At 40.2% G+C, this 24,892-nt stretch overlaps 1 protein-coding gene across 1 annotated transcript in view; it reads right to left on the bottom strand.

Annotated features, from left to right (window-relative positions):
• dscaml1 (Down syndrome cell adhesion molecule like 1) overlaps positions 1–24,892 on the bottom strand; it is a 135,919-nt gene that overhangs the window by 86,828 nt on the left and 24,199 nt on the right. Inside the window, exon 3 of the mRNA XM_061719377.1 lies at positions 18,200–18,346. Coding sequence (XP_061575361.1) covers positions 18,200–18,346 — 147 coding nt within the window. The remainder of the gene's footprint in view (positions 1–18,199; positions 18,347–24,892) is intronic.

The raw sequence follows: 24,892 nt of genomic DNA, 5'->3' as shown, positions 1-24,892 counted from the left end.
GGGTATTAGCTTAATGTGTGATGCTCGGTTAGAGCTTTGTGCGGGATGTTGTCAAAAAGCAAGCAAAGGAGGGCAATAGGAAGAGATGAAGGTAAAGGAGTAATGGAATAAATACTCGTCTGTTTTCCCCTCAACAGAAATAAACAAGGCATTCATTTGTCAGCCTGGAGTGCACACTGTTTATGCAGAGGATGAGGAGCACACAAAGATGCACACGCAGAAAAAGCAGGTCTGGAGATGGGTGCTGCTTGCAGTTGAGTGCTTAAGTCAAAATATGTGTCTGGTCTTGACATTGCCACCGATACATGATGTAGTCTGTTTTTTTGTGTGGCAATGGGCCCAACATGCATGCGAACATTGTAAGTGCTCACTAGATTACCAATATAAAAGCGGATACTTCAGAAAAATGCTCAAAATTCGTGGAAATTCCCCTCATCCCACTGTTCTTTCTTTTCTTTTTTTTTTTACATCGCCACACAATATTTTTAAAAGCCACTGACCTTACAGATATAATGTGATATTACAGTAAAACATCACTTCTGACGCGAACAGAGACAAATCATTTTCATGGAAACAGGTTCTGTTTTCTTCCATTTCTTTGTATGTGTTTTATCTTACATTTGGCCTCTACAAGCATGCAAGCAATTGTAGCTACTTTAATATATTTTATTTTGTAAAAAGCCTGCATCTGACACACTATGCATTTTCAACTTGGCTGCAAAGATGTAGTCAACAAGGATAAATGAGCTGTAGTGCAAACACTCAACTGTCAATCTGCGCTCACACAGAAGAGCTTTGTCCACAAGAGTGGGCGGGGGTACTGTGTGTGTGTGTGTGTGTGTGTGTGTGTGTGTGTGTGTGTGTGTGTGTGTGTGTGTGTGTGTGTGTGTGTGTGTGTGTGTGTGTGTGTGTGTGTGTGTGTGTGTGTGTGTGTGTGTGTGTGTGTGTGTGTGTGTGTGTGCGTGCGTGCGTGCGTGAGGCGCAGACTCAGACAGAATGTATCAAAACTGGAATGACGTTAAACCGAAATGTATATGAGATTCAAATTATTTCCTTTTTCCTTCTACACTCTCCCCTCCACTCCCTCCCACCCTTTTCTTTGTCTTCTGGGAGCCTTAGTCAGCTAAGCTCAGATGTAAAAAGATTTATTTCTCCCTCTGTCTCTCACTCTGACACATACAAAAACACAAAGAAAAACACATTCTCTGTCAAGGGGGGAGCGAGTTGTAGGTGCTAAACAAAATGAGGTCAGGATGCAACTTTACCTTTGGAGTTCATGTTGAGGAAGCCTTGTGTCAATTTTGGTGATTGGAAATGGACTGTCCTATCTCTGTCTAAAGGCCTGTCTAAACATGATTTGTGTGCATAATGCTTAATAAACTTTGTAGAATGAGCACTGATGCGTTACACTTGCTCATGATCGCAGATTGCAACAAAGTGAAGATTCACTGCAATATGTTGAGTTCGTCGGCCAGGCAAGTTCATTTTAAGAATTGGCAGTATATACATTTGAAACTTTGGACTCAGTTCGAATAAACTGTATAATAAATTGAAATTAATTGGATTAGTCAGGAATTACAATGAATTGGACAGAACTTATTTTACAATTTGGACTTAATTTGACTGTATTAAATGTAGTAAATGTTTGAGTGCTTTCTGTGAAAAGTGCTTTCAGTTGATTTGGTCCTGTATTGGTAAATCAAGCTAACTGAACTGACAAGCAATAGCATTCAGTAGTTAAGAAATTTGTATTTGCATTTATTTTGCATTTGGACTACATGTTTTCTTTGCATGAACTTTTCTCACATCATCACATCATGGTTGTGAAAGTAGTGCATGAATTCACAGTATGTATGGGATTTTTGCAGTTCAAGACAGCAAAGACAATCAAGGGATTCTTCAGTCAGTCTCAGTTTTTGTGTAAAACCTAACCACAGTGGATGGAAGCAGCTCAGAGTATTACTTTTCTACATTTGAGATACTTTCCCTACTGTTTCACCAAAACCCATCTGCATTTGTCAAATGAGAAACTAGATTTAACTTGAAAAACTTTAAATCCCCCCTAGACTTAAAGATCTCATTATATGCAATTTTGATCCCTATTCATTTTCAGCAAGCACCACAAATAGTTTTCTTTTTACTCTGATTGCAACTCAAAAACTCTGCGTCTTTTAGCTCATCTATTTCTCTATGTGCTCCGTGAAGCTTGGAAAATGAGTTTGGATCAGATGTGGTCCAGTAGGTGTGGTGTGGGCCTATAGCTTGTGTTTGTGGTGAAGCATTGTGTTTGGAGTGTACCTGCATGTTGGACTGCATTTATGCAAGAGGTACAGGGAAAGGTACCTTTTAAAATCTCCTTATCAATATGTACAAGTCTTGTATCTCCCATAGGTAGATAGAATAATTTATTAATAACAGAGGTAACATTTAGAATAAAAAAAAAAGATTCCTATTAATCGAGGCTGCAATCTTAATGTTGTGGAAAGTGTTTAGTTAATATGTGTATGTGTAAAGTCAAATTGAAAAAAAGCTTAATTACTATAGGACAATGAATCAGTGATATTGCACTAGGGTCAACTCAGTTCTGTTGTGTACTTTAATCTCACAATCATGTCATTAGTGTTTTCATGGGTGAACTTGGTGGGAAAACCTCCATTAGGTGAAAAACTGGAGACATCCTAATTAACTACTAAAACCACCTAAACTCACCAATTTCAACATGAAGGGGCAGTGTTTCTACTCCAGGGTTTGCTGTGGATGTAGTTGAGGGTTCATTCAAATTAGGAAAATATTGTTCTTGTCTTTTTCCTTGCTTAGTTCTTTTCATCACTTCATGGAGGACTCCATGGACGTGCCAGCGGAACACCTCCAGATCAATGTGGGGAAGACTAAAGAACTGATGGTGGATTTCCACAGGCAAACACTCTGTCCCCCGACACCAGTCAACATCCAGGGAATGGATATCGAGATGGTGAAATCTTATGTACCTGGGTGTTCATCTGAATAATAAAGTGGACTGGACTAATAACTCATCTGCACTCTACAGGAAAGGTCAGAGTAGACTTTATCTGCTCAGGAGATTGAGGTCTTTTGGAGTGCAGGGGAACCTCCTGAAGACCTTCAATGACACCATGGTGGCATCAGCCATCTTTTATGGAGTGCTCTGCCGGGGTAGCAGCATCTCGACGGCTGACAGAAAGAGACTTGATAAACTGATCAAGATGGCCATCTCTGTCCTCGGATACCCCCTTGACTCAGTGGAGGCGGTGGGAGAGAGGAGGATGATGGCTAAACTGTCACCCATGATAGAGAAGGACTCCCACCCCCTGCAGGAGACTTTAAAAGCACTGGAGAGTTCCTTCAGTGACATACTGTGGCACCGAAGTGTTTGAAGAATGCAATTGAAAGTCCTTCCTTCCTTCCTTCCTGTAGATGTCAGACTTCACAATGAGCAGAGCTTCCAGTAGACCACACACTCATTAAGACTTAAACAGTTTAAGCGATGTATGTGAAATACAAATATTAATGTTCAATAATAACAACCAAACATATTTCCAAATGTGCAATGGTGTAAATTATAACACTTTATATATGTATTTATATATGTTGGACATTATTTATAGTATTTATATGGTTGATACTATTTTTCTTTTTACTTTTTTGTAGTTTTTCTCTTGCTGCTGTTGTAATACAAAATTGTGTCCACTGTGAAACGAATAAAGGAATTCTTATTCTTATTCTTCTAAAGTTCATGATGACCATGTGGTCAAAAGAAGACATACTGGATACTACCTCAACCACATGCAGCGTCTTCAGATGCTGATCAGATGCTTCAGAGTCACAGGAAAGGATAAAATATGCATGTGTCAATTTTAATCCTAAATTTAGACTTGTTCATGCACAAGGGGTTGCACTATTTCCTCCATCTATCTTCTTGTCTTTTGGCATCAATTGGCTCCCATTATGACTTTTGATAACTTTTATTTCAACGGTTGAGCACTGGACTCTTAACTATCCCAATCCATCCTGTAGACTCTAGTCTGGTGAAGACAACAGAGCCACAAAGAATTTCAGAGCCAGGTAAGTCTTAGATATGAAAGTGACAGTTAGTACTCTGTATTTCCCATAACTCCAACCAGCTCTAGAACCATTCCTCACCTCATATGACCTCTGCAGTAACTCTGTCCACTGATGACAAAAAGGATAGAATCCACATCAGGCTTTCTGAAGCAAGGCTTGAATCAGTTGAAGCTGAATGAAAAGAAAGATATGGTGTACAAACCTGTTTTTCTTACCAGACCAAATTTAAAAGTGATGACATCTTGTTCAGAGATTTATGGTCCAGTCAATATCTCAGGGATGTTTTTTTTGTTTTTCTTGTCGAAAACCAACATTAGTGGCCTTTGCATCCGCTACTGGTAGGCATGGATGCGACTTGCCAGCACTTTACAGCGGTTGATATTGATTGCTGTCTTTTACTAGTGTGTGGTATAATTGATTATCAAGTGTATGTACTGAGCTTTGACAGTGTGCGTAGTGTTAACTATTAACAGAACAGTGAGGCTCTGGAACAGCTTCTACCCAACTGCCATCAGACTTTTGAACACCTACAACACTGTTATATTTATATATCTATACTGCATTCTCCTCTGACCTGTTTTTTTTTTTTACCATTTTATCTTTTTACCATATTACCATGTTTATCTTTATTCTTGATGTTTATCCAACTGTTTTAGTTGTGGCATATATGCAACATAATTTTGTTCTGCAGTGCATCTCAGATGTTATGCTTGAATGCTTGAAAATAAAAAAATCTGAATTTGAAATCTGAATCTATTCAATACTTTTGTCAGATTTCCCGTATCCACTACAGTACTTTACAGTCATGAGCAAAAGCTAGAGACCTTTCTTTATTGATCTTTATTGTTAAAACATTATTAAAAAAAACACATACATACAACTATTTTTTTCCATTCGCTATTTATATATATATATATATATATATATATATATATATATATATATATATATATATATATATATATATATATATATATATATATATATATATATATATATATATATATATATACTGTATATATATAAAATAAGCCAGAGTTTGTACCTCCATACTGCTTTCATGGGTGCTGCTGTTCACTTGATTATGATGCAATTATCATCAGCAGGTTTGGAAATCTCTACAAACATAACCATGTTGGCGGTTTGCTGGTCTGGAGCATTCAAGTGTGCTAATGCAATGCCAAGAGGAAAAGACATAATCAATGGTCTTAGAGAAGCAATGACTGCTGCACATCTGTACAATATTCTAAAACCGTTTCTAAAGATTTTGGAGCCAAATATGTACAGTGAGGGACAACTTGTCACCAATCTACCCAGAAGTGGATATCTTAGTAAATGTATCTCAAGGTCAGGCCATGCAATGCTCAAAGAAATAATAACAAAAAGAAAGAGAAAAAGCTACATCTGAGATCCTGCAGGCCTCATTGAGCCTGTTAAATGGTGAAGTCCCTGACAGTACAATTAGAAAAAGACTAAATAAGTACAGTTTGTTTAGAAGGGTTGCCATAAGAAAGCCTCTTTTGTTAAAGGAAGCACAACTGAGGTTTGCAAAACTGTGTCTGAACATACTAGACTTTGTAACAATTTAAGAGAAGTTGTTTGGCCTTAATAGCAAGCACTATGTTTGTCAGAAACCAACTTTTCAGAAAAAAAAACCTCATTCACTGCCAAGAGTAGTGGTGAAGGGGTAATGATTTGGTCTTGTTTTGCTTTTATTCAGAACAAATGAGAGATTTCTTTCAAAACGTTACAGGAATCCATATGTGGTATGTGTTGACAATAAATAAACTCAATGATCAGGCATATACATGATAGAAAACCAATAGAGACATGTTTCATGTGTGGAAAAGACAGAGTATTCAAGAAACGTGTGACAACAAGGCAAGAGGGGATTCAAGAGTGAGTCATTACCTCACAAAGTGTTTATTTGGAAGGAGAGGAAAAAGGTATAATAAATAGAAAATTGGGATTCCTATTCAGACATCTTTGAAAGTCACATTGGTGTTTTCAAACAAAATCTCTAGTGATATGAAGAGAAAACTCATGGTGCCCTGGGCAGTGTAAAGCAATGGCTGTGCACATGAAATGCAATGAAAACAGTAAAATAAAGTGGCATCTCCATATTACACAGAGCTGAGGAACAGAAAGCAAGAGTGGAGAAAATATGGAGGTGAAGGAAGGATAGGGAGCAGGCAGGCTGGCTGAAAATAATAGAACGGGAAAAAAAATAATGATGCAAAACAAGAGATGATCAAGTGGGTCTTATGAGCGCTTCGAGAGGAACAAATGTCAAGTCAGCCAAGTAAGAAAAGCCTAGGAGGCTGAGGTAAGGGGAAAGTGAGAAACAGAGAGTCTTCATGACACAAACACACCAAAAACGAAAGGAAAAATGGGAAAATGCCTATGGCGCATCAGACCTGTGCACATCAGTTAGTCTAAGTGGCTAAATTATTTATAATGAAAAAGTCTAAAGGTCCACTCTGAACAAAATGTTTAAGCATAGCTTTTTTCCTACATTTACTGTGAAGAATGCCATATGTGGGGAGACTGACTTTAAAAGGCATGATGGCTTTGACATTAATTAATGAAAGTGTAAATTTTCTCCATAAAAAAAACCCACGAATCATTCAGAGACAAATCCTGGTCCAATATTCTCTATACACATACTGTATGATGTTACATTTGAAGGCTCCAGCCCACAAACAGTAGGGAACTGTGAAGTTGGAAAATCTAAATATTTGTTTATTTACTGATGGGGAATTGAGAAGATGCAGTTATAGTTTTGTCAATATGTCAACTTTCTATTTCCAGTTTAAAAAAAGATATGACTTTTAGCAGGATAATGCTAAAAATTGAAAAGACAAAAAAATTCCAATAGTGTTAAACTCCAGTTAATTATCGAGGTGTGTTGCCTGCATAAGTCTTCTGGGAGTTCCCAGGCCATAACATGCATCCCGGAGAGCTCATTGATTAGCAATTAATAAAGCACATAGATGCCATTGCTGACAGGAGAGATCAGTGGGCTCACGTACACACACGCACGCACGCACTTACACACACACTCACACACACACACACACACACACACACACACACACACACACACACACACACACACACACACACACACACACAGCTGAATCCAACAGCGACAGCAGTAAGCTGAGGTTCAGCCTGATCTCTTAGCAGACCATGCAATAGCTACACTGATTCAGAGCGTAAAGTGTTGCAGCTTTGCAATGCAACATGAACATTTTTCAATGAATATATTTCCTGAGTCTCTTTTCCTGCATTCTCGGAAGCTGCAGCTTTGAATTGCTGCACATGCCCACATATGTCAATTTTTTGTTTCAAGACAAATAAATTAATACATTTTTCCAAAAAATTTTGGTAAACACGAAGGTAAAGTCAGCATTTAGTAAAAAGAGAGGTTTTTCTGGACCGTCATTATTAAATGTTTTCTGGAGAGACTGGGCTGAGAGGTTGGAAGTAAAGAACATTCTGGGAAGAGCACAGGAAACACCAAAAATGAAGAGAGAGAAAAAGAAAAATGATGCATAACTATGGAAAAAGGTTATGCACAGTGAGTTATTCTTCCTCTAGTTCAATGTCCTTCCTTTACTTTAAAGCTCTCTATCTGTCTCTGCCGGTGTCCACTGTGGGCTGACTGTCAGAGCTCTTTCAGCTGTCTCCATCCTGTCTTTCATTAGCCATGATCTATGAGCCAGATGAAATGAATGAACAAAGAAAAGTGAATGAAAGTGCCAAAGATGAACAAAGAGAGCTGAGGAGAGGAGGCGATGAATATGGCAGCAGTCAGATGGGCACACATTTTATCCACTTTGTTCCAGATCCCCCCCCCCCCCCCCCAGTACTCCCCTCAACCCCGGCCCTGCCCGCCCTGCCCGCTCTTTCTCTTGCATGTACATCTTCAGGTCACGGGTCATTAAGTCACATCCAGCGGGGATGTGTTGGAACAGGATATCTCCCATAGGGCCCTGCCCCCACAGCACTACTAAAACACAAATATGCATAAACACATGCATGTCTTTGACCACACATGCACACACGAATGTTCAGATCTCCTCGTTTTTTTCACACTTGGAAAAAGACAGTGACATATTGTTGACCTGTTGAGCAATTTACACATTACGTGATTAGATCAATTCTTCAGCTTCAACTGCTCCATGTCCAAGACTTATACTATAAGGCTGCAAATTAACAATACATCTATGATTGAGACAAAACAGAGTATCCATTCATTCATCAAATGGTAAAAAAAAAATAAAAAATTTCAATTAAGCAAAGTTTAACAACCAATGTTTCTATCGATACACTTCTGTTTCTCACATTAAGGAAGAGGAGGGACTTATGGGAGGTTCTTCGAACCATCATCTGAGACATCTAAGGTTGAAATAGAATTGATCATTTCCCGTTATATCTTTTTTCAGGTGATATAACGGTTATGACTGAACATTATAGCCAGACTCTGGGAATATGTCACCATTTCTATGCAAGCCCGGTGGATTCTTCTTGTGCCCCTAAAAAGGGAATAGGAGACAGTGACAGTTCAAAGATATATGGAAACGTCACAGCTCATGCAGATTTTCAAATTTCTGGTTGCTAAGAATGGAGTCAGAGAACAGAAATGTTATTTCTGGTCAACACTGAGGTGCTTATATCTTCTCCCATCACATTTTTTGGAAGATTTACAACCTAACACTCAAGGACTACAATATTTATAGCAGCACAGAGGACTGTTACAGTTTTTAGCATTGAGGGTCTCCCTGTGGGTGTGGAGGTTAAGTTGCTCTTGTGATCCTGTTCAAGATTTACTCCTGTTTAGTCTCTTGCTCAGTCACGCTGTCAAATTTGTCTTCTATCATTACTTGTACAAGTCTGTTAGTCACGTCTGCTAGGATGTCCAACGTAATCCAGTGATGTGTGTCATGGAGGAATAAAGCAATGCACAGCTGTCATATGTCACAACTTAAATGGGGATGTCAAAAGTTACTTTGAGTGGTTTTTGCTGATAGCAGGAACAGTAGACCACGAGAATAAAATGACATTTAATAGTAGTCAAGTATTCCATCCATTTAGCCTGATATTTTAACATAAAAAAACCTGCTGTGATGCTTTAAGTGACGTGTTTGCCATATTTTCTTTTTCTGATAAAGCTTCAAAACAAGCAGTTACATTATTATCTAAACCAACTTTGGCACATGGAGTAAGAGTGGACTACTATATTGTTGGAACACAGATATTTTTTAGTCTGTAAACTTAAGAAGGCCAATTGATGGAAAGGTCACAGAAAGCAAAGTCACATTTAGGATCAATGTAACAGTCACTATTAGACTCTAGCAAAAGCATGGGTTTAAATTCGCACACATTAAACACACACACATACATACACACATCCATACACACACATTCAAATGTGCATACATGCACACGTTTCTACCATGGTTGCTGTGCACTGTCAAACAACATTAGACTGCAACGTGGCGTCATTGGGATAATTAGAATAACACATCCACTGCCTTCTTCATTATGTGTGTCATCTTCATTTATTGGCTGAACTTCTTCACTGGTACCACCCAGCCACCCTACCCACCCACCCATGAGACAAAAACACAATCCTCACCCCAGAAGTGGTATGTTTGTTGTTGTTTTTTTTAGATTTTTCTTTTGGACAAGTCATGCACTTTGATAGTGATGACCTTCAGAATAAGGCCATGACATCAAGAATGTCCCTCATGTATTCGTCCCGTAATTAGTTCCTTGGAATACAACAGGAGGAGGAAGAGGAGGAGGAGGAGGAGGAGGAGGAGGAGGAGGAGGAGGAGGAGGAGGAGGAGGAGGGCACTGGTAATGCACAAAGTTGAGGCACAGCATCAGTGTTTCAAAAGGAGGGTGTTGGCGAGGAGAGCATAGTGGGGTGATGAGTAAGGCTCTGACGTCGGCTCTGCATTTGGTTAAAAAAAAATTGACAAGGATTCAGTCTGCTGACATGGACCTACTCACTGCTCTAAGTATACACATGGAGGGAAGCAGCGAGGCATGGGTCCATTATGTCACAGAAAGGCAGATCTATGGCCATGCTGCAAACACAACAAGCAATGATCCCCGGCAAACGTGAGAACCGCACCGTATAAAAGGTGCGGCACGCCGGTCAGCGGGGTCACGAGCGGACGCAAACACACAGGAGGATGCCCGCGCGCACACCTTTGGGTTAATGAATAACTAACTAGCAGAGAGGAAAGGGAGCCATCTTCTTTGAGTGAGGCCAAATGAATTCACAGAAGCGCTATGCAAATGTTCCCTGGGCTAACGAGGCTGCCTGCATGATTGGATTGCCATTGAAATTCTCCTCGTGCACAGCCCCCCCCTCACTTCCTACCTCCCTCCCACCCTCCTTCAATCTCCCTCCATCTCTCCCGCCATTTCAATCTCTACTCAGAACATCCATATTCCTGAGCTCTATCTATCTATCTATCTATCTATCTATCTATCTATCTATCTATCTATCTATCTATCTATCTATCTATCTATCTATCTATCTATCTATCTATCTATCTATCTATCTATCTATCTATCTATCTATCTATCTATCTATCTATCTATCCAGTTATCTATCTATCCAGCTATCTATCTAATGATAGGGACGTTCATTTCTCATTTGAACCTTTCAACATTCAAATCATGCTGTCTGCACAGATAAATACTGCAGCCCAATGAGCACCTGCACAGCAGTGAATGCCCCTGTGTCCAACTCTTTTTTTTTGTTTGTCTGTCTCAGTGACACACAAACACAGAGTCGGCTCAAACAGAGCGCACTCAGAGTCGCTTTGCACCTGTTCTCTCTGTAAAACATCCAAACACCAGTGCTGAATAAATAACCCAGCCTAACATGCATCACAGCCAGGTTCCAACACACACGCACACACCACGGCTCATAAACACACATCAATAAGTAAACACCAACCATTTCCCCTTCACGGTTGCACCCTACTTCCCCTCTTCTCCCACCTTTACACAAGGTAAGATTTGCGCCTGTCCTAAAGGTAAACACGCATTGACGCTCACAAATGTGTAATGGTTTGGGGGTTACAGTAGATACTAACAGCAGATATTACTGGGGGAGAAAGGGAAAGAAGATAAGGGGCACTTATCAGATGCATCTTTAATGGTCGGACTCAGAGGCTTTAGAGCTCCTGGCCTTCTCCTTCTCCCTGGGGTGCTGGGGACAGCAGGAAAACACACACACATACACCTCCTTCTTTGTCCATCTAGCCATCGTCTCATATGTCTTCATCTACCAACCTGCCACATGCTTCCATCCTATACCCACTCTCCCATCTACATAATTTAGCATGTCATACTTCTGTGCCACTTTGTCTTGCCTTTTTTGTTTATTCTGCTGTTTTCTCTGCCTATCTGTTGTTCACTTTAAGGTCTGATGGAGTGAATGGAATAGATAATTCATTGTCACTTCACTGTCTCCTATCAAGTACCTCTAGAAGGGAAGCCAGAGTGGGATAAAGTTAGGACTGGATAGTCAGGGGTGTATTGAGTACGGGGCCTCTGCAGAGTGGCCACAAAATGGAGACTGGGACAGGAGCTGCAGCAGCGGTGGCGACGCTACACTTCACACAGAGCACAAGGCAGTTTGTGTGAAAGAGAAAGAGGTTTAAACAGTCTCAATCTGTGAACACAAAAATGCAGACATCACTGTTTTCAACATCCTCTCCAAATGTGATGCCACTTCTGTCAGTCCTTTTCTACCATGTAGCAGCAAAGCGATGACTCACTTAATTCACAAAACAACAAATAAATCCATTCATGCAAATATACCGCAACACTTTGAGACTTTCTCTCATATTGTTCTGTCATACTGCTGGCCTTTTTATGTATTGCCATCTACATAATGGTAGTGCTGAAACATAAATCAGGATCTCTCTAACCGATCAACCACTAGAATAAATGTGATCGACAGTGTTTGCAGTAGTCGACGCATTTACTTTTAAAATGGAAACTGCTTTTTAAGATGCCACATATTGTCTAAAAACTAAAGTAACAGCTGAATCAGGTCAGTATGAAGCTGTTACACCAGTTATTCTTTAATGTCAGGCAATGATAAAAAAAAAACACACAAAAGCCCTAAATAGATCTATCAATACTTCCGAACAGGTTATCAACACGTTGGATTTATGTTCTGCTTCATCCCCACACTTTAAATGGTTCCCTCTCTTCACACGAACCTATCTATTAATAGAGCTGAATTTACACTTAAGTTACCCTCGTTCACATATTGTTGTTGTTTTTCTCAGAGGCAACTTAGGAATTGTGTCCTAAAAGCAAATTAAGACTACATGTCAAAACGTGTTCACTGGAAGTGTCATGACTGTTCCTCTGCTCTAATAAAAGCTGGATTTTATAATAACAGGGTCATTTAACACAATTACCATCCCAAAAAAATGTACGGTAAGACATGTGCCATCATTTTGGCAATATTTATACAAATAGACATTCTGTTTCTGCTCTAAAAGGACAACACTGCACATGTAGAAGCTTTCACAGGTAAGTAGAATACAAGAAGCAACACATTTTCTAAATTGGCATTACTGGTGGCACAAGTATTTGGATCCCGTAAGGTCATCAGTTGTGAATTAGTTTTTCACCGTATGAGAAAATGTATATATGCTACAAGAGTGGGTGAACTGCACAAGTCGGAAGCTCAATATGTGAGCCCTGATTAGAATGTGGTTAATGCTACTGTGAAGGAACAGGATGCAACATTTTTAGTTTTTGATCTAAGTCATGGTATATCTACTTATTGACTAAATTTGAGGAGGCTTTTCAAGTAGGGGCTTCAGAATATTCTAGAGGTGAAAATGTTAAAATCTAAAAGTTTAACTTCTTTATCATATTAAAGTTTTCCTTGGCCAACACATGTGTTGACCACAACAAAGTTTTTCAAGACACCCAGCAGATCAGTTCATCAGGCATCTTGGGAAACGTGTGATGTTTCTTCTGCTTCTTTATATAATCCCAGACGGACTCAGTAATGATAAATCACAGTTTTAAGGGGACTAAGTAACCTGTTGCAAGAGACGTTGTTCTTGTGGTCACTGAAAAACAATTTTTTTTTATGCTCTGGCTGCATATTTGTGGTTGACTTTTTGACCAATCAAATACAAATCAAAATTAGTTTTCCCTGTTAAACTTTAACACATTACTTAATATATATGGCAGCATCAATACGAATCAAGGTTTTTATGTGCAGTAAACATACTACTCTTTATGTCCTGTGTTTGTTTGAGTGTGAATGAGTATGGTGGAGCTGAGCCGTGGCGATGCACTAATAAAAATCAGGCAGCGATGCATCCTCACACCTTACTCATTCCGCCTGCTGGATTGCACCCGTTACCATGGTGACCAGATAAAACTCACACTGTTTTAAGCTCCAACTGGAGGAGGAGATGGATACTAACAAAGTGACACACATATTCACACATGCTATACACACAGATGAAGTTCCTTCATACACATCCGTCAGAGTGTAATCTTTCAGCTCCCCAACTGACAACCAAACAAACACTAATTTTCTAGCTGACGGTAACGGCAGCAAGCCATCAATTAAAGGGAGATATAGCTAGGTCGAGAAGTAGCATGAGAGGGTGGGGTATGACAGGGGAGTAAAAATCAGTCAACACACAAAGCCCTCCTTTGTTTATCTGGCTGGCTGTCTGTCTAGCCATTTACTCTCCCTACCTTCGCTCTAAGAACAGGTCGCAAAAGCAAACAGATTTGGCTGTGAAAATGTGACATGACACCCAGGCAGGGTCGACTCACGGTGAGGCCAGCTGTCAGCAAACAACCTGCCGCCTCTTTATCAAAGCCCATTGAAACTCAGCTTTATTGACCAACACAACTGTCTGTTGACTGGGTGTCACCTCATCAATGCCATTACTCTGGCATACGCCATTCCTGATGCATGTAAACCGCTGAAGCAAGTGCAACTCAAAGACTGAAAGCTGAACATGCAAACAAGAAGATGGATGGATGGATGGATGACGTAGGAAGGGGTGTACACATGCATTCTGTTTGCATACGTGTGTGTGTGTGTGTGTGTGTGTGTGTGTGTGTGTGTGTGTGTGTGTGTGTGTGTGTCACAGGCCACCAGTCTGTACCAGGGAGGGACAGAAAGAAGAGGAGCACTGTGTTACTAATAAGACCTATTCATCAGCAATGGGGACAGAAGGAACGAGGGAGGAAAATGGAAAACTCTCGAATATTTTCAAATGAAAAATGTTGTTGGCTCAGGAAGATTATTTTTACTGTCACAATGAAACAGTTCTGGCCAAATCAGGAGGAGGAAGTAACTGAGTACATTTACTCAAATATGCACAGAAGTATAATTTTAAGCTACTTGTACTTGTGATTCTCTGTAGTATCCACCATTGATGTAATGTGTTTAATATCCTTTAGGGGATATTCACAGGCTTTGTAGTAGACTAAACTTGATAAATTATCAGCTTTAACAACAAGGTGATGAACAGATGCATCTGTATAATGCATACTTTTATTTCTAGTCATTTAAGTGAATATACACAGCGACAATTTTACACTTATGTAAAAAATTATTAAATCAGATTTTTTTAAATCTGTAAAAAAAAAAAAATGAAGAAAATGAAGAGAAGAGGGCATAAGACAGAAATAATTTCTGGTCTTTGTTAGAATTTACAGTACTTGTAGTAATACTTTTCTCTTTGACGTTTGGCTCCAACGTAGTTGTGGAGGTGTTTGGCCAACTCTGTTTCACATTATTGTTTCAGTTTACTGAGATTCGCACACATCAGTTTATGCACACTTCTCCACTGGTCCATCCACACCATTTCAAGTGGGTCTGGACTGACCGGGCTGTTGCTGCATTTAATTCCTTTTTCAGACATTCTGTCGTAGATTTCCTAGTGTCCTTGGGATCATTGTTCTGTTGCACGACCCCAGTTTTAGCCAAGCTTTAGCGGCCAGACTGATGGCATTACATTTGACACTACAATACTTGTATAGAGGTATTTACGCTGACTCAATAATTGCAAGATGTCCATGTCCTGTTGCTGTATAATAAGACCAAAATATCACTTTCCCACCACTGTGCTTGAATGCTTGTATTTGGTTTTCACCAAATGCAGTGCTGTGCATTATTTGGTTTTTATTTTTTCACTTAGCTTTGGATGTAAATGTTACCACAGCACTTATACAAAAGAGGTTAAAGCTGCAGAGTGGCACATAAAACCAGATTAGACAAAAATATACATTTATAAGGCCCACTATTAATATAATAATGGAGTGATTTTAATACACTACAGGAATACACTTTTAAAAATGACATCAGAATTAATGAAAACATTATAGAAGCTGAAACTGACTGAGAAAAGCCTGATAGATCAGATTCACATCTAGAAAGACGTAGGGTCTGAAAGTGAGCCATAGGGCCTCCCCATCCAAGGGGCACTGTTTTGTCCCAGATTACATCGCCGCTCTGTCGTTATCGTGTTAAACCCGCCCAGACACTCTCTCCACAAGGATACACTGGTTCCACTGGCTCCCCAAGACTTTCAGGCATATTTAATGAGCTCCAACAAATGGTTGTTAGACGTACCTGCAAAGCAAATTTAAATTTGCCTGGGATACGTCTAGATTTTCTAGGCTAGACTGAGAATCTATTAATACCAGAAACATTTTGGCGCATAACCTAGCCATCAGTGGTATTGCACTTTAAGGCCACGTTTACACGTAGCCGGGTATTTACAAAAACGGATATTTTCCCCTCTACGTTTTCAAAAATATCCTCGTTTACACGGACTCGCATGAAAACGCTGTTAACGTCATGCCAGCCAATCAGAATCCTGGAAAAAACATCAACAAATGACACGTGTAACTTCCAGGTAAGGCTGATTTATGGTTCCGCGTTACACCAACGCAGAGCCTACGGCGTAGGGTACGCGGCGACGCACACCGTACGGCGCGCATCGCCGCGTACCCTACGCCGTAGGCTCTGCGTCAATTTAACGCGGGACCATAATTCAGGCTTTACTTCCAAGACGGAACGAGAGTCTGAGAGAATTTAAAACAGGTAAAATACAAGAAAATATTGACGGTGGCCAAACAAATTGTAAACACAGGTCGCACTCATGACGCTGCTGGTGCCGTTTCTGTCGCATAATGTGACGTAAATCTCCGTTTTCCTCCGTTTTACTCTGTTTAGACGCAAACGTGAAAACGGAGTTTTTGAAAATCTCCACTTTGGCCGGAGTTTTCAGAAATTATCGTTTTTGGGGGCTTTGACCTCCGTTTTCGTGTAAACGAACGGCCAAAACGCATGAAAACGCCTCCGTTTTTGCCCCGTGTAAACGGGGCCTAAGCCTCTTCCACATCTGCCTCACATCTGAGAAAGCTGAAGCAACATATTATGATCTGAAACCTTTTTGGTCTCTGCCTAAATCAAGTCACCACTTATACAGTCCAAAAGATTTGGTTTACAACAACATAAAAGGTGAGAAATAGATCAAGAAGTTGTAATATGGAAAATGTTGATACTTTTTAAGTGGCTTTTGTTTAAATCCATTTAAAATAATTAATAGAATGCAATTAAATATACTGTTTTGCGCCATTATTTTATGAAAGTATCTACTACTCAGACAAAATTTCTGAAAACTGCTCAATTGGATGTGTGTTTGTATTCATGTGTGAATGCATGTTTATACACAGCTCGTTCATATGTGCATGTTTTAACCAAAAGATCAATAACATACTCCCACTGAGCTCCTACCACACAACCATGATACAGTGGCTTGAAGAAATACCCCCACACACAAACACACACACACACACTCACGAACACACACAGAGCTATGAGTCAAACAGACTTGCCCGGTCTCACCACCCTCACACTGAGGGATCTGTGACAAGAGAGTAGGGAATCCAACAACAAGCTATATCGATCCAGACTGGAAACCCCCCTCAGGCCACACATACGCATGCACACTCACACACGCACGCACGCTGCTGTTGTGTTGAATCAATGTGCGTTCCTGTGTGAAGGACGGACGCACACAAATACATACGCGCACCTTGATACACACCCGCACACACTGTTGAGAGATGAAACGAGTACTCCGTATCAGAGAGCAAGATGAGGGGCAGAGGGAGCAAAACGTATCATCTGACCTAAACAGTCTCATCTGACATCCTGCAATTTGCCATCGCTCCGTGGAGCAGATGTTAACACAGCACCACACAAGCCAGAACAAACTGAAACACACACACAGACGCACACACACACACATGTCAATGCACGGACGTAGTGTAGCATGCAGGAGGCTCGGTTTCAAGCTGAAATTACTACTCCTCATTTGAACACTGGATGATATGAACAAAGGATCAGATGAAGCAGGGAGAGAAACCCCAGACACTGCAGAGCCCGGAGGTGTGGCTGCTCTCTTTTGGGTGACTGTGATGAGCAGCTAAACAGATCTATCGCTCATCAAATTAGGAACCCCTCCCTTCAGTCAACACACAAACAAGCGTACACACACACACACACACACACACACAACTCTGCCCTTTTCCCTCTCAAAGACTCATATACGCAAACAGCACATGCCTCGCACTGCCTGATTTATTCCTGTAACAAAGCTATTAACCACATCAGTGTCAGACAGCGAGAACGGAGCCAGGAACGTACGAGGCAGAGGCTATTTCTTCAGAGCTCTTTTTGAATGAATAGAGCATCCTGTCAAACCCGCTCAGTCTTTCCTCTCTGGCACTGTTGCCAGCTAAACATAAAAATTGATTTGTATCGATTAAGGGCTGTCAGCAAACACAAAATGGGCTACAAAGAGGAAATCCCTAAGACATATAATCTGATAGAAAATCCAATTTTTGTAGTTTCCTGGACTGGACTGACCATAGATCACCTGGTGTCAATTATCAGCAATCAAACACAGTTGCCTGGCACTCCCAAAGAATGTAGATGTTAGTTCTTGTTTAGTCTTTTTGTTGTTTTTTGGGGGGGGTGAAAGACTGATAACTGATCACTGGCTGAGTGTCCTACCGGGCACGATGGAAACGGTGTCTTTCTCCCAGGACACCACGCTGACATACTCCTGGACGGCTGAAGGGATGAGGCACTTGAACACGGCAACGTTCCCCCGCATGGAGCGCTGGTCGGCCACACGGACTGTGTAGGGCTCCCTGAACACTGGAGTACAGAGAGAAGAGTCAGTAACTGGAAGAATGTTGGCTGTACTAGTCTAAGAACATTTCTTTTTTAAAGAAAAGCCTTGTTTCAAGGAAATTAGAAGACAATTTTGCTAGTTTGAGGAATTCTAGTCATTCAAGTCTAGACATTTTAGAAATTTCTTCTTACGCCATTGGCAAAGATATTTTTGCATAAAATAAGACAATTCTAATTACATTTATTTACTTTAATTACATGTATGTATGTATTTGTAGAGGGGCTGTTTTTGCAGTGTGGTGGTGACAGTGGACTTCCCAGCTTTACAAGCCAAAATCTTTAAACTAATAGCTAAATGAAAAAAATGTAATTACCATCAAAAAACCTGCTTATTACATTTTCTAATGAGCATGATCTTTTATTATGTACACTTGTTTGTTGTAATTTTTTTGTGTTTTATTTTTTGGGGGGGGCGTGGATTTATATCTGATGCTTAATATCTGTGCCAAAAATTAAACAGAACTTATTGGGCACAGAAATAAATGAACTTTGCAAACACATACATTATATTTTGACATTATTTTGTTTCTTTTCACCAGCTAAGAATACTGCAATTTAAGTAAACAAAAGTCTTTTCTCCGCTAAGAAACAAAATGAGCCATTTGCTCCTGCAAATCTCCGCTCAACTCTGTCTGCGCACTCGCTCAGCATGGCACAACGTTATAAGGGAGTCACACACAAAAAAAAATCTTTTGTAGAGTCATTGATCACTTTCCAGAAGCGTTGTATCCGCTAACCTACCACAGCGAGGTAACCAACCAAAAGCAATTTTTGTTTGTTTAGGTTTTCTTTTTTAAACCCCGTAGCATTTAGTGGCATGCTGTTGGACAATGTTGGATGCAGAGTCAAAATAACATATTTCTAACACATAGTTCCATAACAATTAGACATTATTTTGACAGAGCTTCTGGAAAGGGATCCTTCCATCGATTACTCCTTTTTTTGGCACACCAATGGGCCACGATGAGCGGGATTGCAAACAGAGTTCAGCACAGATATGTGGACATATGGTTTGCTCAGATATAAATGTTATTTTCTCGAAAAAGATCAATCTTTTCAGAATATAAGCCCTAGCAAAAATACGTTTTCCTGCGCGTTTAAAGTTATTTTGCACACTCAGAATTCAAGGACACATTTTACACCACAGATTTCTCATTTACAAGGCTTGGCTCGTCCATCCTTGCCCCTCTTTTGAAAAGCTTTATTTAAAGTTAAAGAAAACTGTGCAAGTGAACCGCCCAAGCATACTTAGCATATTTAATACTTGTCATTACATCTAGCAGGCTGTAATGAAAATATATTTGTATGAATGAGTTATGACAAGAAAAGCATTCAATTATGACTGTTTTAAAGCTTGTTTGGGTATTTTTATATTGACGCTGCGCAGCTGCAGCTGACTTGCCTCTGTCCTGTTCAGCCCACAATAAACGCAGGCTAACAGTTTGGCCTGGTGTTCAGTTGAACTGCAGTAGACCAGCATTTACATTTTCACCCCCAATTTAAAACAATTTTGAGCATAAGGAAGGCTGACTTGGAGCTGCGTTGAAGGGGATCCACAGTGATGGACCCTTGGCCTTTTAAAGAACAACGCCACAGATGCTATGAGACGGCGAGGAGCGGAGGGGTTGCTCACAGCCGATGGAACTGTCACATACAGGCGCCAGGCATCAAAAACACACCCTCTGCACATGGCATACAGAGCACTAGACTGTGAATCTGTGCCAGTGTACAGAAAGGATGCTGGTGATTAAGACAGGCTTAACGATGAAAACACTAGCCTGTAGCTAACCACATTATCTCTCCAGTTAACTCTGTCACATTTAGATTAGTGAGAAATGTAAATTGCTGCATCAGAGCATAAATTTTCATTACATAAATCAAGTAAAGTGAAATTAAATTAATGGATTATTTTGGTAAAAGGGGGAGACAGATAGTTCAAGGGCATGCCAGCTTGAGGGAACCAAGGGGACTGTTTCGTAAACTGAACTGTGCAGCTCTGCCCACCGTCTTGATCTCATTTGTTTAAAGATATGATACAAGATTTTCTCCTGTAGCTTTGACAGGGACAAAAAGGAGATTATCTAACATGAGTAAGATGAGAAAAACACAATTACAGAAATCAGATAGGGTCCCGAACTGCTATTGGGGAGGGTTTCGGGCAATCTATCAATCGGGTCTCTCCTTAGAAATTAGGACAGTAATGGTTTAACAATGTAAAACACACACACACACACACACACACACACACACACACACACACACACACACACACACACACACACACACACACACACACACACACACACACACACACGACACTGGGAATGGCCCCACCCTCCAATGTGCTTGCTCTCTCCCCCAGCTCTCCAGTGATATAATTAACGCTTAGCCTGAAGGCCAGTTTCCGTGGTCATTAATAATGCTTTATGCCAGCCGCCATTGTCACCGGAACCCAGTGGAACCAAAGCCAACGTCCTTGTCCAAATGGTGGCGTCTTTCACCTTAAAGTTCCAAGTAATGTACAGTACAGTTAATTTCCCAAGTCTTTGTCTGATTGTGAACTTTGTACCCTTTTCTTCTTCTTCTCTCACTTGTGAAGGCCTGGAGTAGAGAATGGTCTACTTTGACAAAATTACAGAAATTAAAATTGTTCTTCTCGCATTAAATATTAACAAAAATTCATATCACTGTTTCACAGACATGGTTTAAAAAGATGTCACCTGATGTGACCCGATGCTTAATTTATAAACGTGTCAAAGTTTTCACAATTAATTCTAATCAGGTCTTCGTTTCAATTCTTCATTGAAACAGCCGCAGCTTTTCATTGACGCCAGCTACCTGCAGATCAATAGCCTGCATTGACAGAGTGGCCTTGGTTAAGCCAATGCTTTCAATCATTTATTTACTCTCTGACTGACCCTGTCAATAACAAGTTAGATCCCCAGTGCCCACCAAGCCTCTCATAGAGTGTTTAAAATCAGTTTGACAGCTTGTAAATATTTACCGCAATGATGACAGTCATCACATTTCAGTTGAGTGGCTGTTCAAATCTAGTCAAGGTCACTTCAGATGTCTGTGATCTCACCTTGTCCTGCCTTTGAATTCCTTCCAGAAAGCATTGTTTAACCATTCCTCTCCCCTTTTAAAATCTGGTAAAAAAGCTTTGGAAGGCAACATGTACTGCACATACCCATGTAACCAGCCCCAATAAGAGGCAGCTGTTGTGTGAGCATTGTCATTTATCACACGTTTCTCTTCGAAGATATGAAAGACTCAGAGGAAACAAGCATCACATATTCATCCTCTTAAGCCTTGTGACATGATGCAAATGGTAGCCCCACTGATTTGTGTGTAAATTGCACTCCCCCTCATCGCATGCGCAGCAGAACTGTTAGGATGTTACTGATGCCTGACTATATGCAGCCTGGTTGCCTGGAAACGAGCTAAAACATGGGTCTGAGCAACTGGGCGCACTGGGAGGCAAGTCCTGTATCACTGTCGCTTCAATAATTAACGATAGGGAAACCAAATACTGCATTTACTTATTCATAAAGCAAGCTGCAAAAAAAACAGAGAAGGAGAAAGATGGAGGAGACATGTAATGAAGCACAATATATATTAGGAGATCATTGAATGAAAATGGTTAAAAACAACAGCGTAGCAGCTTCAGGATCCCTAATTTCTGTATTAGTCAGAAAATGTCATCCATAGAAAAAAAGAGGGCAGATGGAAGAGAGAGATCACAACACCTGCTGTCTTGGCCGAGGCCTTTGTTGGTTTTACTTGGAACAAAAGGGAGATGAGGTGTCAAAGCAGGTGTCCACATTTCATTTTATCAAGTTTGTGTGAAGAGGTTTTAGATGCACAAAACACGAAACCTTTTGATGCGTCCGACACCCTTTTCAAGTACAAATAGTTGCAACAATTAACTTTATACAACAAATGTTTTATTCAGTGAACTCCCATGCAAACCCTTTAAGTGGCATCTTTTTATTGAAATGTATTTGTTAATGTTAAAAAGAAAGAAGAAAGCAAAAGATTTGTTTTGGGGGTTAGTTTTAACTCAATAATAGTGATTCCCTTTTATTCTGCCTGGTATGGAATAAATTAAATCTGCTATTTTTCTCTCGTAATAAATGGTTTGGTAAGATTTATGTAGTCTTCTTTATTTATTCATACAAGAAATAACGGAGGGAAATTATGCTTTAGCTAGTGCATGTTTTATTTTCAAAACGTGTACAAGTAGAAAGAACAACACTATCCAACCAGACTGAAATTAAAACAAAATCTAGTATAGCTGTATCCTTTTTGTGTTTTACTATCTGCTTTTTTATGGCTTACAAGGAGGACATGTGTTTGTGAATAAGAAAAGTTACATATTCCTCTTTTAAATTTAAAGAGGTGCTGTAGTACAATAAAAAATCCTTATAGCTAACCTAGGGCATAACACTGAACCCATCGTCCCACCTAAATATTTCCTTTTCTTCAATGTGCACAGTAAATATTGTTTTTTTTTTTTCTTAGTAAAAAGCTACTCATACCATGTGACTGTGGCTTATTTTTAGGCAGGAATTGTTTTGATGTTACATGAAAGAGTTTAGTCTGGATAAGAAGGGAATTTGGGACCAATACTTCCATATTCTGTGCATATAACAGCAGCATAAGGAATTATAGATGTTTCCTTCCATCCACAGCCCTGCATGTTTTAATTATCAAGACTTAATAAATGAAAGCATGGGACTGACTATCAAGTTTGCAAAGTCTAACAGATTTGCCATTGTTGTCTGTCCTAGTATGAGTTTAGATTGCCGTACATATTTTAAAGTTTTACATTTAAACAGTCTGGGAAAACAAGGCTGGTTGAAGGAGGCTACTTTAGTTTTTTGTTAATTTGTATTACATCAGTTTGTAACATATAGAGTATATATGTTGCAAGGAGCCTGTTTGAAATACATTACATCAAACATTGGTACAATTAAAGAAATAAAACTATGCATAAGTCAATTGGGTGTGAGTGCATACAGAACATTTGTGATTTAGTGACACTATGGACTATAGTGACATAGTCATTTTCATAAAGGTAGCCCTACACAGACAGGTGCTAGTGATATTATTGGACCACTATCAGCATCCATGGGAGAAGGTAATAAAAAGAGGGAGGGATGGAGAAAGGTGCGAGGATGTGAAAAGAAGGTAAGGAGAGAGGGAGAGTGCAGGAGAAGGGATGAGTGGAGGACATATTTTTGTTGAGTGGGGGGGGGGTCTCACTGTGAGTTGTCAGCTACCATCAGTCTCCTGCACCACCTGAGACGGAGGCATGCCACACCCTCGCACTCATGCCTGTGTTGCCCATGGCAACCACTGGGTTTTGTACGTGTGCAAGCATGGAAGTGAGTCTATGGGCTCTGGAGCTAATGAGGTGCACACACATGCACGTGAGCCCTGGTTATGGAGCTGTGGAGTTGTGGTTGCCTCAGCATTTAATTGATTAATTGTTGTAATTATTGTGGAGGGAAGGTCATTGCAACACTGAGGCTAGCTAAAAGGTCACTCTCACGCTGGAGGGACTGTCCTCCTCTGGAGACCACGCAGGCCATATGGGTGTGTTTTGTCTGAGGAAGAGGATCCAGCAGCGTTTAAGGGAATATTTCACTGGTATGTATGTGTGGGGTGGGAATCTGCTGACTGCCTCTCCATGTGGGCGTGATAAACACAATGTCTTCCTAGTTTCACCATGACCCGGAAAAAGCCACTTTTTATTATTCTTTTCACATTTCAAATATCTGTAACTCACTCTTTCTTGCCAAACAGCCTGACAAAGAGCTGGCAACTCAACACTATTATCCAGCTTGAGGAAAAATGGCTGTGTGTATTTGTCTGCATAAGTGTGTACATACTCTACATTTGTGTGTGTGTAGTTAGGGAACTCTCCAGTCCATGGACAGATGGAGAGACTGGGAGACAGGAGGCTTGCTGGCATGAGCTACGCACAGGCTGGTGTGGATGTAAGTATGAGTGTGTATGGTGTCTGCGAGTGGGTGAGTGCATATGCATGTGAATATACATGCATGAATGTCTGTTTTATACACGTGCATGTACACCAGGTCATGTGCACGTGTTTAGGATTTTGGTGTATATCTGTGAGTGTGAGAAAGAGCAGTAACACCTTTCCTTGGTGTGTTCAGCACCTCTCTCCAGCTTTGACCTTGACAGGGGAGTGTAGACAGGTCACCAAAACAACTGCCTGTGGTAGTGTCTGTCTTCTCAAATTTTTTGTAGTGCACAGGGTCACAATATGGCATTATAAGGTACCTCAACCCCACCGGGAGAGTCGCTTGTTTTAAGATAACAATATGATACCAATACGTTTTTTAGACCATCTTAACTGAGAATGGGCTGTACTAAGATAGCTGCTGTGACTGTTGAAACATCAAACTGCACACATCGTGGACGCAGCATTTACCGGTAAGCAATTTTTGGTTGCCATTGGTGATAATTCTTCACTATTCC

This window comes from Cololabis saira, chromosome 4, assembly GCF_033807715.1.
Source record: "Cololabis saira isolate AMF1-May2022 chromosome 4, fColSai1.1, whole genome shotgun sequence".
NCBI lineage: Eukaryota > Metazoa > Chordata > Actinopteri > Beloniformes > Belonidae > Cololabis > Cololabis saira.
This window is presented reverse-complemented; position numbering and strand designations above follow the sequence as displayed.